Source organism: Balaenoptera physalus (assembly GCF_965194825.1).
Source record: "Balaenoptera physalus genome assembly, chromosome: X".
NCBI lineage: Eukaryota > Metazoa > Chordata > Mammalia > Artiodactyla > Balaenopteridae > Balaenoptera > Balaenoptera physalus.
The window spans coordinates 81,322,793-81,340,284 of NC_138903.1; the positions used below are offsets into that span (position 1 = coordinate 81,322,793).

General features: G+C 31.5%; 1 protein-coding gene across 4 annotated transcripts in view; it reads left to right on the top strand.

Annotated features, from left to right (window-relative positions):
- Positions 1–17,492, top strand: part of LOC309653022 (protocadherin-11 X-linked-like) — a 548,071-nt gene that overhangs the window by 38,505 nt on the left and 492,074 nt on the right. For 2 of the 4 annotated variants that reach the window (XM_082447360.1, XM_082447361.1), the window contains exon 1: positions 426–6,169. In XM_082447360.1, the coding sequence (XP_082303486.1) occupies positions 5,501–6,169 (669 nt within the window). In that variant the 5' untranslated portion in view covers positions 426–5,500. Of the gene's footprint in view, positions 1–425; positions 6,170–17,492 lie in introns of those variants that run through there. The other 2 variants (XM_082447359.1, XR_014258982.1) reach the window with 2 other exon arrangements.

Below are 17,492 nucleotides of genomic sequence, written 5' to 3' on the forward strand. Positions count from 1 at the left end.
AAGAAGTTGCTGTGTCATTTTTGCTTGGTGGTCTATGATGTGTAGCCATTGATTGAGGATTTATGTCACCCCGAAGTCATCTTACCCGGAAAATCTTCTTTGTCTCCCTGGGTGAATGAATGCAGCTATTAAGGATGAAAGTCATCTCCTTGTTCCTTGGAACAATAGGTTGGTAGATACAATTCATTTTCTGATGATTAATATCTTACCTTGATTCATTTTTCAGACTATCAACTGGGATCTTGTTTTCAGCACCTTCCAAGATTCTGGTGGTATATCTCATTTGCTTTTAACTGTTGAATTTATTGCATCATGATTTTAATAAATTAGCAGCTGACACAAATAAAAAATATACCAAGTCATCACTTTTTTTCTGGTTAGACCTACACTGTTTTATTAATTCCTGAGAATAGGAAGTAATTAATTCCTGAGAATAGGAATTAATAAAAGTATTCACTTATCCTTACATATCTAAAAATCAAAATGGACTATTCAATCAATTCTCAGTGAAGTCAGAAATTTATCCCATTTATTTACCTGCTTAAAACATGATCTTAAAACCTGCTCATCTAGAGGATCTATAGAGTGTGAAATTACTGCCTATTTTATATAAACATTTAATATATGAATTAATGCCTACGATATTCATATAAACCATATAGTTGTTATAAAGATTAAATGAAATAACTGATTTGAAATTACTTAGAGGAATTAAAATGCTACACCAAATGGAGATCATACTTTTAACCTCAGTGAATCTAAGAACTATTTGTTATGATGATATGTTACTTATAGACCAAACATATTAAAGTAATTAGTAGATATTGAAATAATCATGATTAAATTCACCCCAAGGTGATAAAAGGATATATGATGATGAACGACCATTATATTTTTGCCAAATGGAATATGTCTCTTGCTTGATTAATCTGTAAAGCTATTTTTAAAATGCTCCCTAAATCATATCAAAAATCCAGAAAAATTAATATAGAAGAGCAACCTTCACAAACTGTCTTATAAGTGATATTCGAGCATTGATTATTAACATATTTGAAGCCCTGTTAGAGAACACTGCACTACCTGTTGTGGAGTGTTAGAATGAATCAATAAAACATAAACATTTTAGAGAAGGAAGGAACATTGATGGAATCCACTTCTTGGAGAAGATTAGATCCAAATGGGAAAATTAGACCGGTACAAAAAGAATTACGATAAATGAGTCCTTTGTGGAATAAAATTTAATAAAAATATCAGTTTAATCGAATCAAAGTACCCTACTAAATCTTTCATTTTGACATTTCAAGTTTCAGAATACATAGGAAATAGTCATGTCAAACAGGACAGCCAGTGCACTTACCCGACTCTACTTGTGGTCAATCCCTTTGAAAAGATTGAGTTTATCAGTTGCTCCAGTTTGTCTTTCTCCAGGTGCAATGTCCTAGATTCCTTCCTGTCAACCTGAAGAACTACATTATTGTTTTCCCAGTCTTGAAAGAAGCTTTGACTGTGCGTGAGAACAAGAATGTAGAAGTAACTATATAATACATTATGGTTGTTTAATTGTGTATTTTTGACTTCACGAGACATTATGGTAATTAGAATGATGAGAGCCAAGTGGATTTAGGATCATGGGCAACATACAGGTATTTCTTATTTTCATATAATACCTAAATTTGTACTATTTTTAACAATTTGTTACTGTAGCATGTAAGCCACTCATTCATGCAGAATTATCTTAAGTATATTACAAGTTAAACACAGCACTACAATGAAGGAAAATGTAACAAGTATGTCAGGGAAATTATGCATTGGAATTCTTCTGACAAACCATTTGAATATCACTTTTATGGTTTGAAATCTCTAGAACTGCATATAGTAGAGACTTAGTTCCCCTACTTACTTACCTTTTTAGAACTAAATTGCTCAGAGACTATAAAACAAACTTGCATTTTTGCTTTTCATATCTTAAAATTTCAGAATTGCTTATTTTGTTTCTGCTTTTGTTTCCTCTGATTGTCATGATTCTGTCCTTCTAACTATGACTGTTCCCTACACAATCACTATATATTGCCTGTAAAAACATCACTTAAATAACACTGGCACTACTGAAACTTGTAGAAAATTTTAATTCTCTGCATCTTCTTTCATTGTACCTTTTGTATCAATTTCCAAACTAACTGTAGACTATAGTAGCAGTGGGATGTGGGAGAATGGTAAAGAAATTTAAAGTTATCTTATAGTTTGTTCATGGGAGAGAGAAAATTAGAGCTAAGTAAGATATGTCCATAGGAATACGTTCCCTGCATATCTGAGTTAAATTCATCATGCTTCCATAAGACTAAGCAGTGACTCTTTATATCCTAATTTCTGTATTGGTCATTCAAATAATTAAACTCAGCATTTTAAAAGAAAATCTTTTTAATTTTAAACATAACAATACATTTTCAAGTGGTAACTGCAAGGGTTGGAATCAGAATCTGGAGATTGAGGTTATTTTATCATGCATGTTTACATCCTGATAGAGGCAGAGTTGACTTTGTTATACATTTGTTTAACACTGAACTAAAGATATTCTGGAATAATTTTGTTATCAATTATAAACTCTGTGAGGGCAGAGGTTTTTGCCTGTTTTGTTCACTGATTTATTCTCAGTGCCTACAACAAATTGCTTACACAAATTGCTTAATAAATATTTGTTGAATACGTGACTACCCTTTCATGAAACTAATTACTAACTAGACAGTAAATAGTCCTTCTAGGTTTGCAATATGTATATTTGCCTAAGTTTTAGAAATTGAATTGTCCTTTTTTGCAATTTTTTTTTCCTGGTTTTCAAAACCTCTGAAAGAATTTCAAGTGATGAAACACATTTTAAAATATTTTATTTGATGTTATTATTAAAGGTAGAGTAGAACACATTTAGAATGGATTGGGAGAGGGGGACTGCTTAGAATTAGGTCACTTTCTTAATCCTTCCTCTTGTGTAGAGATATTGCAACATGCACACAATGTTTTAAAAAATGGTCTGTAGTATTCTTCTGCCAGTTGTAATAACGTGTAATACCTAAGGGTAAGATAAGAATAGAGTGGTAGTTTTAATTCTAATTGTAAGTGCCCCATTTTTATTGTTGCTTATGTTTGCATGGTATTTATAAAATCACACACATAGACACTCAGTTTTTTTTAGATGTTCTAGATTCACAATAGGACACACATATGTGTATGCATATTAACTCATAGTAAGTAAAAATGAGGTATTTTTATTCTCACATTCATAGAGGAGTATAAGGCGAATAATTCACAAGAGAATGAGTCTTGAAAAGGTTATTATATTAGGTAATCCCAATGCTCACCATTGAGCAAATCATGCTAAAAATACCACAGGCAATAGTCTTTTTGTGTTGTTTACTAGGATAGAAAATGTCTTCAGCATCAGCATTACTCACTATTATACTTAAATTTTTTTTATAAATGACGCCAACCGCTCAACATAGGAAAGTGGTTGGACCCATAATATATAATTTTTAAATTCTGTGATAAGAATTTATAAAATGAGATGCTTCAAGTCTATTTAGCTCATTTCTTGGTTCTATTTGTGACCCAAGCTATCTCAATTGTTGCAACAAATGCTTTTGTTCTATTACTGATTGCAAATAGGAAGGTTTCTTTTTCCCCACTTTTGTGTCTTCAGGCCTGTCAATATGCATATTTTCTAAAATTATTTAATGTAATACATTGTCTGGTGTAATCAGATCATAATATCCATAGCAAGTTATTTATATCATTTCATGAGTCCTCCTGTTTTTAGAACTATGACTAAAATTTTTGTAAATTTTAATTGGTTATCAATTACCAATAAAAATTGAGAACTTCCTTAGTTAGATACCTATGTGCATTAATAGTTTTCCATAATGGATTTTTAAATGACCATCTGTCAGCTAATTCTTTAAAACTTCAGAATGAATTGAGAGCTGCATTAATCCCTACTTAATTATAAAAATATAATATCTGATAGGGTTTAGAGCAGTGTAACACAAATTTCACTTTGTGTTTATATAACATATTACCTACAAATAACATCCAGAAGCATATTAAAATGTTGCATGATACTAGATATTAAAAGATATTTAATATACCAAATTGAGACTGTATCCAACAAATCAAATTGAGAATAGGAATTGAGAATTAATAAAGGAAACTGAAGACAAATTTGCAATTTATAAAGAAATAAAAATTCCTTGTTGAATTTTTTCAGAAGAACTAGAGAACTGAAATAAAGTGGCAGATTTCAGTGAATGAAAAATAATAAGCAAGGAGGGGGAAAGCAGCCAGAGATATTGTTTGTTTTTTGACTCTCTGTTTTAACTTGATAAAGTCTTTTAAAATGCCTTTCTTATTTTTAAGCCCTAGTCAAGCTGTTTCATGTAGTTGGGTAATTCTTATGTCAGTCTGTAGATGTGAAAACCCATTTTCACATGGACTACTTTATGCAATCTATAAACAAACTCTCAGAGTTGGGATGTCTTTCACTCCAGTTCTCTCATTGAATGTTTGGATATTGTCTAACAAATCATAAATATGTAGATCTAAACTGGTGATACAGCTTCTGTATCAGTACCTCCAAATATATGGAATTCAATCTCTCCTGAAAACCATTTTTTTCCAGAATGCTTTAATAAGCAGTTGTTTAAGTTGATCTGAAAGTTGCCTACCTGTAATTTTATACCTATTCTTGTTCCTCTCATCCAAAGAAAAACAATTTTAATCCTCTTTCACATGATTGTTCTTCCCATGTTTAGGCATTTGCCATATTGAACCCTCTCTTCTCTGAAAGGACTTTTCTTTTTAATCCAAACTTCCTAACCTAGATCGATATTTACATTTTGAGGCCCAGAGCTGAACACACAGAATATTGTATAAAACATTCGTGACACATAGAAGAATTGCATTTGAAAACCACATTGTAACAAAGAGTAAATGATTATATTTTTGTAATTAGTAACACATATCCCTTTACTTTTCCTTAACTATTGAATTAAATGTTTTAAATTATTTTTATTACTTTTAACTATCTTGTTATAATATTATCTTTTATATATCTTATCAATGGTGAACACCTTTATAAATATTCTGGGTCTCATAATTACTCAAGGTATCTTGCTTAATTTACCTTTCATCTTGATGTAAAAATGCATAATATTAGATTCAAAACAAATCTGTCATTAGTTTATTTAACAGTGTTTATCGTGCTAGTATTTTCATTTAATGATTTTGGCAATTTTTTATTTTATTGAAGTATAGTTGATTTACAATGTGTTAATTTCTGCTGTACAGCAAAGTGGTTTGGTTACATATATATATGTTTGTCTTTCATATTATTTTCCATTACGATCTATTACAGGATACTGAATATAGTTCCCTGTGCTATACAGTAGGACCTTGTTGTTTATTTCATTTAGTGATTTTAATTTAAAACTGAGCATTTAGTTAACATACATTAATGCTTGGCTTTAATAATTGCTTCTTCTTCTTCCTCTTCCTCTTTCTCTTCTCTTTCTTTTCTTCTCTTCTTTTCTCTTTGGCAGTTCTCTGTGGACTGATACAAAAAACTAGTGCAATCCTGCCTGGTATGGACTTGTTGTCCGGGACGTATATATTTGCGGTCCTGTTAGCATGTGTCGTGTTTCAGTCTGGCGCCCAGGAGAAGAACTACACCATCCGGGAAGAAATGCCAGAAAACGTCCTGATAGGCGACTTGCTGAAAGACCTCAACTTGTCGCTAATTCCAGACAAGTCCTTAACAACTCCTATGCAGTTCAAGTTAGTGTACAAGACCGGAGATGTGCCACTGATTCGAATTGAAGAGGGTACTGGTGAGATCTTCACTACTGGAGCTCGCATTGATCGTGAGAAATTATGTGCTGGTGTCTTAGTGGACACCCGTTGCTTTTATGAGGTGGAGGTTGCCGTTCTGCCAGATGAAATATTTAGACTGGTTAAAATACATTTTCTGATAGAAGACATAAATGATAATGCACCATTATTCCCTGCAACGGTTATCAACATATCAATTCCAGAGAACTCAGCTATAAACTCTCGATATGCTCTCCCAGCAGCCATTGATCCTGACATAGGAATAAACGGAGTTCAAAACTACCAACTAATTAAGGTGCGTTTTAAAAATGCTTCGTTAAAGATAGCTCATTTTTTAAAGGGAAGAAAAAAAAGGATCTTAGTGTACTTCAAATTTTGAGTAAGCCATCACCACAATTTTACAAAGTTTAAGCAAAGCATAGCAGAGAAAATTTATCAATGCAATTTTTGCAATTGCATGGAGTTTATGAATCTTCATTTTATGTATATTCATTTTCAAGCAGTTGTTTGTATTTCCACTAACAATCTATTATAGCAGTCAGACAAGGAGTTCAGCCTTGCTGCTTACAAATCAATAACCTACACAATATCTTACTTTTAATCTGTCTAGTCATGACTTTGCCTCAAACTTGGCCTAAACAAGCAAATCTAAACATCAAGAATGAATCCACAAACCTATCAGGTTTTCTAAGTGATTATTTTAGACAGAAAGCTTTATCTTGTCCTTTGAAAAGAAGCCAAATAAATTTATTTTAGGGGTGAATAGAACATTTGTATTACTAGCATTTCTACACGGATATAGTAGTAATAAATATTTTTCATGCTGATTTCAAGTCAAGGCAAGATCTTTAAGCATCTCTTGAGTCACAAAATGAGATTAAATTTTAGATATGCCTTGTTAATGTTAAATATTTTCATTTTGTTCCAATTCTTTGAAAACACAGAACATTAATTTGCAGTAAAGGGTAAGTCAATTTTTCAGTCAAAGAGTTTCAGTTAACCTAAAGGACCTATTTTGGTTTGATTTGGGTCTTGGGGTGGGAAATGCAGAGGGAAGAATAGATGGAATATTTGGTATTCTTTGAAATATGTGCAGAGAGGCTGCATTTATCAAGTGAATGGGTGAATATTTTTAATTGGCTATATGGTATATATAGTAGTAGAAAACTCAGATTGGGGTATGTGATATAGTACAATGCACTTGAATGATCTTGGCGAATGTGTAAAAGAACAAATGTGCAGGTATAATATAGATATGGTCAAGCAATTTTCAAAGTTTTATAAACATTTTCTGACTATTCACTACCAGATTATGATTATCATAATGACCAATGTTAAAATTATTCAAAGAACACATAAATAAGATATTTTGATGAATATCATCTGAAGGTTTTAGCACGGAGGATGTGTAATATTGGAAAACTGCTCAGATGATGCTGATATGTTATGTGTTTATAAATACATTCAGAAGTCTAACTCTAGAGATCTTTTGAGTGATTTCAAGTGAAATACAGATTTGTATGTGAATATAAGAAGTAAAAACTGAAAAAAGATGGATGATTTATAAATAAGCATTTCTAAGTAAGGTCCTTGCAATGGTGTCTCCTTATCTGATGAAATGCAAAAATATGCAGGAGTCAGAAAGATATAGATCACAATTTTGTGCTTACCACCGACTAGACAAGCCACCTCCAGCTTAATCTTTCTTACCTTTAGTTTCTCCAGTCATAATATGAGGATGATGATATAAACTTCACAGGGGCAGAATTGGGAAGAATAAGCACTAAGTAGAGGGAAGATACACCTGCATAGAAGATTTTTCGAGATGCATTGAAACATTTGACTGTTTATAGAAATGTGAGGCTTATTACTTTAAACAGTAAGTTGCATAGCAGAGTGGATACTATATCTAAAGTTGCACTGTCCAGTAGATGACTGGACAGTTACACTGTCCAGCAGCGATGATGGAAGTTCTATTATCTGTGGTATCCAATATGGTAGCTACTGGCCACATGTGGCTATTGAGTACTTGAAATGTGGTTACTGTTACCAAGGAATTGAATTTTTAATTTTAATTAATCTTAATTTTAGCCACCTGTGGTAAGCGGCTACTATTTTGGAGAGCACAGCCTAAACGAAGAAAAGCAGTTTATTTGGAAAATAAAAATTGACAGATTCAAATCAAAATGGGACCTTATTAAATTTAAATCAGGAATTAGTAATAGGGTCTCTCCACCCAACTATCCTGACAAATGTGTTATTTTGAAATGCAGTGCTTTACTGAAAGAATAATTTTGTCATGTCTCCCTCAGGGCAGCTTAATGAACTTCCAAGAAATTTCTGATTTGTTTTGAAAGCTGCTTAACAAATTCAAATTAAAAAAAAAACAACAAACAAATAAACCCACTGGCATAGTTTAGGTTTATTAAAATCTATTTTCATTTGAATTTCTTTGAAAGATTATCAGCAAGTGACATAAAGACAGGCTCACTAGAGGTTCTTAGATGAGTCTTAGAAATAGACATGCTCTACAATTTCATTCTGTTTTAGAATGTGTGATAAGCCTAAAGTGATGTACCTAAGTACTGGGGCATTTGTATGGCCCAATGGGCAAATACTGTCCTGACTGCTTGTTAAAAATAATAATTATGGAACACAAAGCATAGCCCTGGGCTTGCAGAGGGCCATCTCATGGGTTAACTGAGTGCACTTTGACTTACAAAAAGGTCCTGTCATGAAAGTGGTATGTATGCTGGGGGAGGGGGGATAGGGAGGTTAAATAAAAAGAAAAAAAAGAAACATGTTATGATTCATCCATAAACTTTAATAAGCGTTATAATTTGAAAGTAAGTAGGCCAACCACACTAATTTATTTTAAAAGATCTGTCCTGCAGAATAGGTTGAGAATTTAATTAATATTAACTTGTTCTATTTTTGTTGAGTAGACAAGACTAGCAAAATCACAGTTTATCTTAACTAAGGAAATATAAAATTTATATGAAAAGTTCAGATAATGAAGGGAGAGAAGGGGGAGATATAGAGAAAAATTCTAGGAAAAATTAGGTCAATTTACACATGAAAGTGTCTTGCTATTAACAAATCTATGTTAATTAACAAGATAATTAACTGAAAATAAAGGTATTTGCTAAATGTATCAAAATGTATTTAATAAAAGTAGCATAAGACAAAACTTACAATATTGATCTTCAAAAAATTAATATATAAATATTTTAATTTCATTTATGCATTTTATGATATTAGGTGTGCTTTGGCATAAACAAGGAAAGCATTATTATTACACATTTTAAATATTTGGATATTGCATTTCAGGGTAATCATTTATTTTGTTTATGATCATATGACTAGTAAATTGGGAACCAGAATAAGGTCTTCTGACTCTTAGATTTGATTGACAGAAAGAGACAGATAGATAACCTTGAGGGTGGGGATCACAGCAAGTTTAACAGGAAGGAAGAAGAAGAAAAAAAGAAGAAAATGAAAAAAGACAAAGTGAAAAGAAAGTGAGGAATGAATGAATAACATGATTACCAAGTGATTCTGCTTAGTACAAAGAAAATTATGGTAAAATAAAACTTATCCACATGATCTTGGCAAGGTTAATTTTCAAATTTTTGAGAGATTAGGTTACTCTAAAGAAAAAAAAGCTTCATCTATAAAAGTTTTTGATGTGAATTGCCACTTAAAAAAATATCCAGAAGTGAAATCTTCCCTTTTCCCTGTCTCAAGTAAAGACATGGTATAATGAGAATTCCCCACGATAGTCTGATAAAATTTCCCTTAATTTGGACTAGCTATGCTAGAGACCTATAACTATATATATCTATATATACACACATATATGTATATGTGTATATATATGCCATTTTTATATATTATAAATATTATTTTATATTTATTATAAATATATCATTTTTAAATGTTATTAAATAATATATTTTAAAATATATGTTATACATGGTATATAGTATATACTACATGTACACTATACATACATACATATTGTATACTATATATATAATTATCTGCATCTATGTGTCATCTATCTAATAAATATATACCACTGAGCCCTAATAGTATTTGACAGAGCTGTCATCCAGGAGTAGAAAGTTACAATGTCTTTCTAACTTCCACCTTATTATTCTGATGGCCTGTTACTTATAAAGCTTTTTTTCATATTCTAAGTCTGTTGTCAGGGAAGCTAGTACATTCACAAATAGAAATATACTTCAAGCACCCAATCTGACTCAGGATATGGATGTAAACCACTGGGATCTACTTCTTCCCATGGTTGGAACTCAGGGGAAATTAGTTTGTGTAATGATGTTGCATATGTCTTCATTTTCTGCTTCAGATTTTCAGCTTCCCTCACATATATCAGCAATAATGTTTCTATACTAGCCCAGTGGCAGTGTGTTGATTGGTCCCCTTGAGGCAGGCATGACGATGTTTCAAAGGTTGACTGTGCTGACGGAGCATGAAGATCAAATTTTTCTCAGATTCGTGACCCGACTCAAAGCCCTCACACATTTTTGCCCATCTCATAAAGCATCCTCATCGTTTACATCCACCTCAAAAAAAATTAATCTTGGGCAGAGTCTTTTCACATAATCAAAGTGTGGGCCCTTGTTTCTATTTTGTTTAAAATAACATATATTTGGTTTTTACTTTAAAAACTAAATAAGAACTAAACATCTTGCCTGTTGGTCAAGAGTTTGGATTTATGAAACTAAGGTTAGACTTAGATTTGCTTTGAAATCTGGGATTAGAAAATCCAAATTGTGAAAATTCTATCTACCATTAGATTTAGTAACCTTGAATACACTTGCCAAGAATGAGACATCAAATAATATATTGTGGAGCTAAAGAGCAAGCAAACTTTATTATTCTGAAGGAATTAATATTTCTTTATCATATGTATCCATAGATCAAAGTAGTGTGTAGTATCAGGAGGAGTGAGTAAAATTCATTAATGCCATTGCAGACATAATATGCTATAACAAACAATGTTATAATATGCTATAATATACATAATATTCTATAACAAACAATGTATTTAACTGCTTTAGAAAGCAAAGTTGCCTCTAAAGATATTCAGAAGAGTTTGAATATAGTGATTTCCTCAGTTTTCAACTATAAAATGAAGTTTTATTTGGAAGTTCACCCTTTCAGCTTTAAGATAACTTGATTTTATATTCTCTGAATTCTATGATGTGCAGATTAACATTTTTGATCTGTGCTAAAAAGTAAAAGAGATGACAGTCAAATGCTAATGACTGTTAGGTCCCTGAAAGCTAGGGGTTATTATAAAAGTGCACCTCCAGTGGGGAAAAATGACAACATAAAACTCATTCTCTTCATAAATGGTTCTTTATTAATGTTGTCAGGTCTTATTACAATGAGAATGTGACACTAATAGGATTAAGTAACTTTTGACTTCATTGCTATTATCAGAGTCCTGGTTAATATAGTCCACTAACGCCTTTCATTAAATACACGTGTTATTAATAGTCCCACATGAAACACGTATATGTAGGACATTTTAGATAGCTCAATTCTAGAATTTATAAACTAAGATTCTGAAGAGCAAATGTATCTCCCCAACTTTGATTAATTTACTCACATTCTGCCCTTTGACCTGATAATAGCAACTAGCTATAAGAAATATTGCTAAATTTTACATGGATTATTATTAGGCACAGGTTTATTGATCTGTTATTCTATTGTTCACTGTATCTAAATAAAAACCAATTTGATGTTTAATTTTGTGCCTGCCAAAGGGAAAGACTTAAAATCTATTAAATATATATTTAATTACAAGACAAAATTATAGAACTCTTTAATGAAAACATGAGGTTTGGTTATACAGATCTACTTGGCTCCCATAATTCTGATCGATGTTAATAATCTGAGATAATAAACATTCCAATGTGTGTAGTTAGTTCAGCATAAATTATTTTTTTGATCTATACAACTTTATACTGACTGTATAACAACACTCTTAGTGAACTGAATTCAATGTTAGACCAAAAAAAATGATGGATTGGTAAAGCTTTTGTACCAGAGGTGATAACATCTTGTTCAGAAGTGATGATAAAAGCAATAAGGTCATTCGGGGGGAAATTTCTGATTTTGACTTAATTCAATCAATAAAATAATTTAAGCAGCTTTATGCTTTTACCAAGTTTTATGCTTTACACTTTTATGTGAATTTGGACCAATTTTGAAGAAATTATTCTTTATCAAAAAATATAAGGTGCATATGAAAAATAGTTCTCACTTCAAAATCAAATACCAAAGAAATTAGTATTCTCCCTTTGCATTTATCAGTTTAGTCATCTTCATAAATCAATAAAAAAGTGTGAATAATTCGATAGCATAATGAGAAAATAAATTGCTTTGACCACAAATTAAATTTTAGTATATCTTTGTTGAAGTGTCTTTTAGTTTCTGAATGCACATAGAAGGTACCAGAAGAAGGAAAGTATTAAGTTCAATTTAATTTTAAAACACAGAGCTTAAATAACTATTTTTGAAGTGTTCTTTATACATTTGTCTTTTGCTTGCAGAAATTAATATATCTCCACCAATATTATTCTACAATTATGTGATAATGGTTTTTGTTCTTTGTAAAAGATTAAATATTCATTACTAGACAGCTCAGTGCATCAAAATATAATATCCACATTCATGCACACAGAAATGTGTCTTTTAGCAACTAAAACAATAAAACTATAGCTGTCCATATATTTTTCATTTGCTGTGAAATGTAATTCTAGATGATCAGTCATAAGAAACCTATTGCTTTTTTTTAACACAGTGAAAGAATGTTTATTTTTTAATTGCTGCATGTAGATGTCTGTAAACTTGCAGGTAAACTAAGAAAAGTAATACAAGGTTATAGAATAGGAAATAGAAATAAAAGACCTCTTGAAAAAACTACTTTTAAACTTTGTTTCATTCAACAAAACAAGGAGTTTTAAAAGTTGAATGCGTAAAATGAAGTTTTAGGTTATCTCACCTAATTTACATTTGTCCTTGAGATCTCACTTAACCAGGAATTTTATTTTATGGAGGATATTCTTATTAACATATCTTATTCTTTTGCTTATTTTAAATATAGAAGTCCATTATTTTAAGCTTCTCCAATAGAATGAAGTAAAACTCTAAAGAATGGAAAGCTGTTCTACTAAGTATTTTCTTAGTTGTAACAGTAACTGACTACCAACTAACATCTTAGTCTAATTCTAGTCATCTAAATTTAACATATACTTAATGAGTGCCCAGCGTACAAAGTCTTGAGGGATAAAAATACATTTGAAAAATAGTCACTGTCCCCAGGGAGCTTAATAACAGGCATTATGGGGAATATATTTCTACACTAATGATAGTAAGGAAGAAAACATTTATTACATTAAAAGAACATTTTATCTTGAATTGGTCATTCTGACATTAAGAACATGGAATTATTTTTGTGTTCACAGTTTCAGACAAGTTAAAATTTCCCAATCTACTTTCAGTAGATTTTTCACCCAGCACTCTCATTAATTCATGATATTTTATTTTTTACTAGGTCTGCAATTATGGCAGTGATACTTTCTGCCAACATTTATCTGCAAAACAATTTCGAGACTGGAAATAAAATCTTTTTGATGAAAATGTTAATTCCTGTGCTAGTGGTGGTAATTACATGAGTCTTTCTATTATCTTAATTCTCAAACTTGTTGTCTATGCCTCCAATTCCTCTTCTATATAATGGCGAAAATAAAATTATCTTTATCTAACAGGTAGGGATATTATAAAAATTAATGAAATAAGAAAAATACATAAAATTTGCTGAGTGCCTTGAAGAAAAGTGTTTTATAAACAGTAGTTACTGGTTTTGCTCTATGGTTTAAGATTGTAGTCTCCCCCAATTTTTCTAAAATTATGCTCTAAACTCTTTAAAAACTTATTTTACAACCTAATCTTTTCACACATATTTTATATATGTATACAAAGGAAAATATGACAGCATTATTCTCTTTCTCAATCAGTGCCACTGGCTCCACATTTATTTCTTGACTTAGTTCAATTTAAAACAAACAAACTTCCATTTACCTTCTTTAACTTGTCTCTTGAATCAAATGTTTCCTTCTCCTCATTTGTCTTTCCCTCCTCCTGGCCCTCCATATGACTATGATATTGCTAATGTGAATACTTTCTCATATACAGCTTCTACCATCTGGAATTGCTTTATTTACATCTCATTCATATGTCATTTAAAAAAATTAGATGTCCTATCTTGTCTTTTCTTTTTCACACTGAAAACTCTTTTCTATTTTCCTATTTCTTTTCTTGTAAGTCAGTCAAAATTGTCTTTCTCCAGTGGATTCTGTAGGAGAGATATGTAATAACAAATTTGAATTTTTAAATTTTTAATCATTCTAAATTAAATAGGCTTTAAAAGTCATTTTTGCATCAGGATATTTGCTAGAACTACACTTTCATGGATACTAGTATGTTTTCCTGGTTTAGGAGGGGGCCCTTATATTCACTGAGCACAAGAGTTTGCTTAGAAGCATCCATTTAAAGTAGCTTAGTCAGGGACAAGAAGAGTTTTGCTGTCAGTAAGGAGAATAATGAAGTAAATAGTTAACAGAAGAACAAAGTGATGCTCTAAACAATCCAGGGATGAACAAATAAAAAAAATTTAATGGATTATAAATAAAGAAGTGTAGAACTTTATAGATTACTTTTAGTTGAACATAGTGCATTATTGAAGTCACTGAATGATTGTATGGATGAATATGAGAGTGCATATAGCTATCAAAAAGTAGGAAAATATAATCGTGTTTAGATTATACAAAGTAATGAATATTCGATTAACTTAGATATTCAACTCCCTTCCATAAGTAAATATGAAATGAAGGCTACTTAGGTTGGTTGAATACACAAAAGAACTATAAAATTCTGATTTTGATTATTATATTCTTGACTTCATTTAGTGGTGTCACACTGCTTTTTCTTTGAGGACTTAAATATTTAACAGATTTCGTGAGTTTCAGGAGGCCTTCAAAGCTTTTAATTTTACTCTGAGGAAAGTGATTCCTAAAGGATCAGCTACAGGTAGCCATAGCATTTTCTTCAAAACCATATCACCCCTTCAAATACCTCATTATCCTAGATTCCAAAACCAGTCTAGAACTTTCTAAGTCGAAGAAGTAGTGATGACCATCCTATCATATTTAAGCCTTTGGAAGCCATTGTAATGGTGTGGGAATGTATCTTTAACTAGAAGTACTCATGGGACTGGAAGAGTGAAAATTTCCTCATTGGGGATGGTATATATATATGGCACTGAGTTGAAACATTGTTGGCTGGCTTCTATATAGGCTGAACTAGCTTATCCATCTGTAGCTTTTAGGATTCTAGACATTTCTCTGAAATCTATTTTCTCCAGAAAACCCGTCTTGAGTTTTCAGGCATATTTAGCTGCCTCGAGTTTTGCTTTAGTCTTTCAAATGATGGTTTAGATCAAATACCTAATTGGTAAAACGAATGGATTTTTATAAAGCTAGAGGTCTCACATAGAAAACCAGTTTACATGCAAAATAGCTAGATTAATAAAACTGACATTTTAATCCCTTTAACTCTTAGAAATCTGATTTTTTGTTATTTATGTAATAGACATGACTTCTTGAGCTGTATATTCTACACAAATATAATCATACCATGGCAAATTTAAGTAGTTTAAAGTAACTTAAAATTTTTCTCCACTTGTTTTATTTGATATTTTGTAAATAGTAATCTCATTTTAACTATGTCTGGTCTTCTGTAATCTAGACTGTTAAAGGTTTGAGGCAAAAAATTGACTCCTGTCTGAGATAATCTTCTACATACCCTACAATCTAGTGGCTGGCCTTATTTGAGTATTGATTAATGTAAAAATAGCATTTTACCAAATAGCTCCCTGATATTACGAGACAACTGTGGAATTTGGTGAAGCAATTATTTTTGTATTTTTTCCCCATTTTAAGGCATAATGTATTAATTAGATTCAGCCATAAGTAAACATAAGCTATTGTTTTAGGTAACCTCAAGAGTTATTGCAAAGTATTTTCATGGTGTGCTACACAGTTTACTGACAATTGTTTCATCTGCCGCAACTGTTAAGCTTTCTTAAACTTGATTGCTCCAATGGGTTAGTGATAGTTGATTCACCCATATTTGCAGTGCATTGCCACAATGAGTTATCCACAATTCTTTTTACTGACAACAGCTTTTGTATTTTGTGTTACTATGATATTGGAAGATTTTTTTTCCCCACACATAACTGACCGCATAACTCTGTGATTTCACACATTAGCAATTTGTTTCACAAATAACTGGATTTGCTGTCCTAGTTGCAGTTATCCATAGTTGCTTTAAAAGATAACAGCTTATTTTGATTATTACTTAGGCAATATTTGTAGTTACTTTAAGTGTTGCTTTCTCAAATGATTTCCACAGACACAGTGGACAAACGGTTTGACCTGTAGAGTTCAGATTCAATTTGTAGATTAAAAAGATAATTATCTTTGGGTGCCTTATACATATCTTTGTGTATATATTTTTTAACCTCTATTTTATCCTCACCTGGTTTTCTGTTATTTACTTTCATTGTATAAAATGAGGCTAACCACATAATTTATCCTCCAAATAAGGACAAGTTTAAAAGTGAAAGGGCACCTCTTAATAATTAAACAGGGACACAAGAATATATGGTCACAATACATAAAACCCAAAACATCTAGTTTCTTCTTTGCCATTTTATGTTGTTTCCTATTCTTCCTAAAGGTCTGAACTACCTTGAGCCAGAGAGCTGCCACTTCCTGCATAACATCAATGAAGTAAAACATTACTTGCACAAACTCAAACTGGACTCTCCATTTATTTTAGCTGAACAATTCTCAGGTGAACAATTCTGAGTTAGCTCAACTGGCAAAAGATTGGCTTGTGAAGAATTATCTGGCAGCAGACATGCTATCATCAAATTTACGTAGGGTGAATCCTTTTCTGAGCTGGCATTGTTCATCTCATGTAGTGTTCACTAAAGCTAAACAGGCAAGAGAATGGCATGGAAAGCAGATGTAATTTCATTAAAAATTCTTTTATTTTGGACATATGATTTCCTTAATCATTATTTAAATATATGAAGGCTATCTGTCCTTTGCTTCCAAGCTTTGGCTCACAAAAATTAGGAGGGATTAGCCTCTGGCCAAGGTTCTAAACAATTAAGGTTTTAAGAATTTAAATGTGTTACCCCATTTCTCCTTTTCTACACCGTTTTCCCTGAGTACCTATTTATCTAGAGACCATTTGAGTATAGCCTAAACAGTTGATGAGTTAGAGAACCTCTTGCACATCTTTTCAAACTAAAAATTAGATTGTAGATAAGAGCCTTGAGTGGTTTTTGTAAGAGAAGAATAGTGATTTTATCTGCATGGACATATTCTTCATAAATACTTTTAAAAGAACAGTTTATATTTTCCTTCATTATACTGATTTGAGAATAATGGATACTTGGATGCAGTATCAAATTGTACTCTGTTGTTGTTTCTCCATTCACCAACATTAAA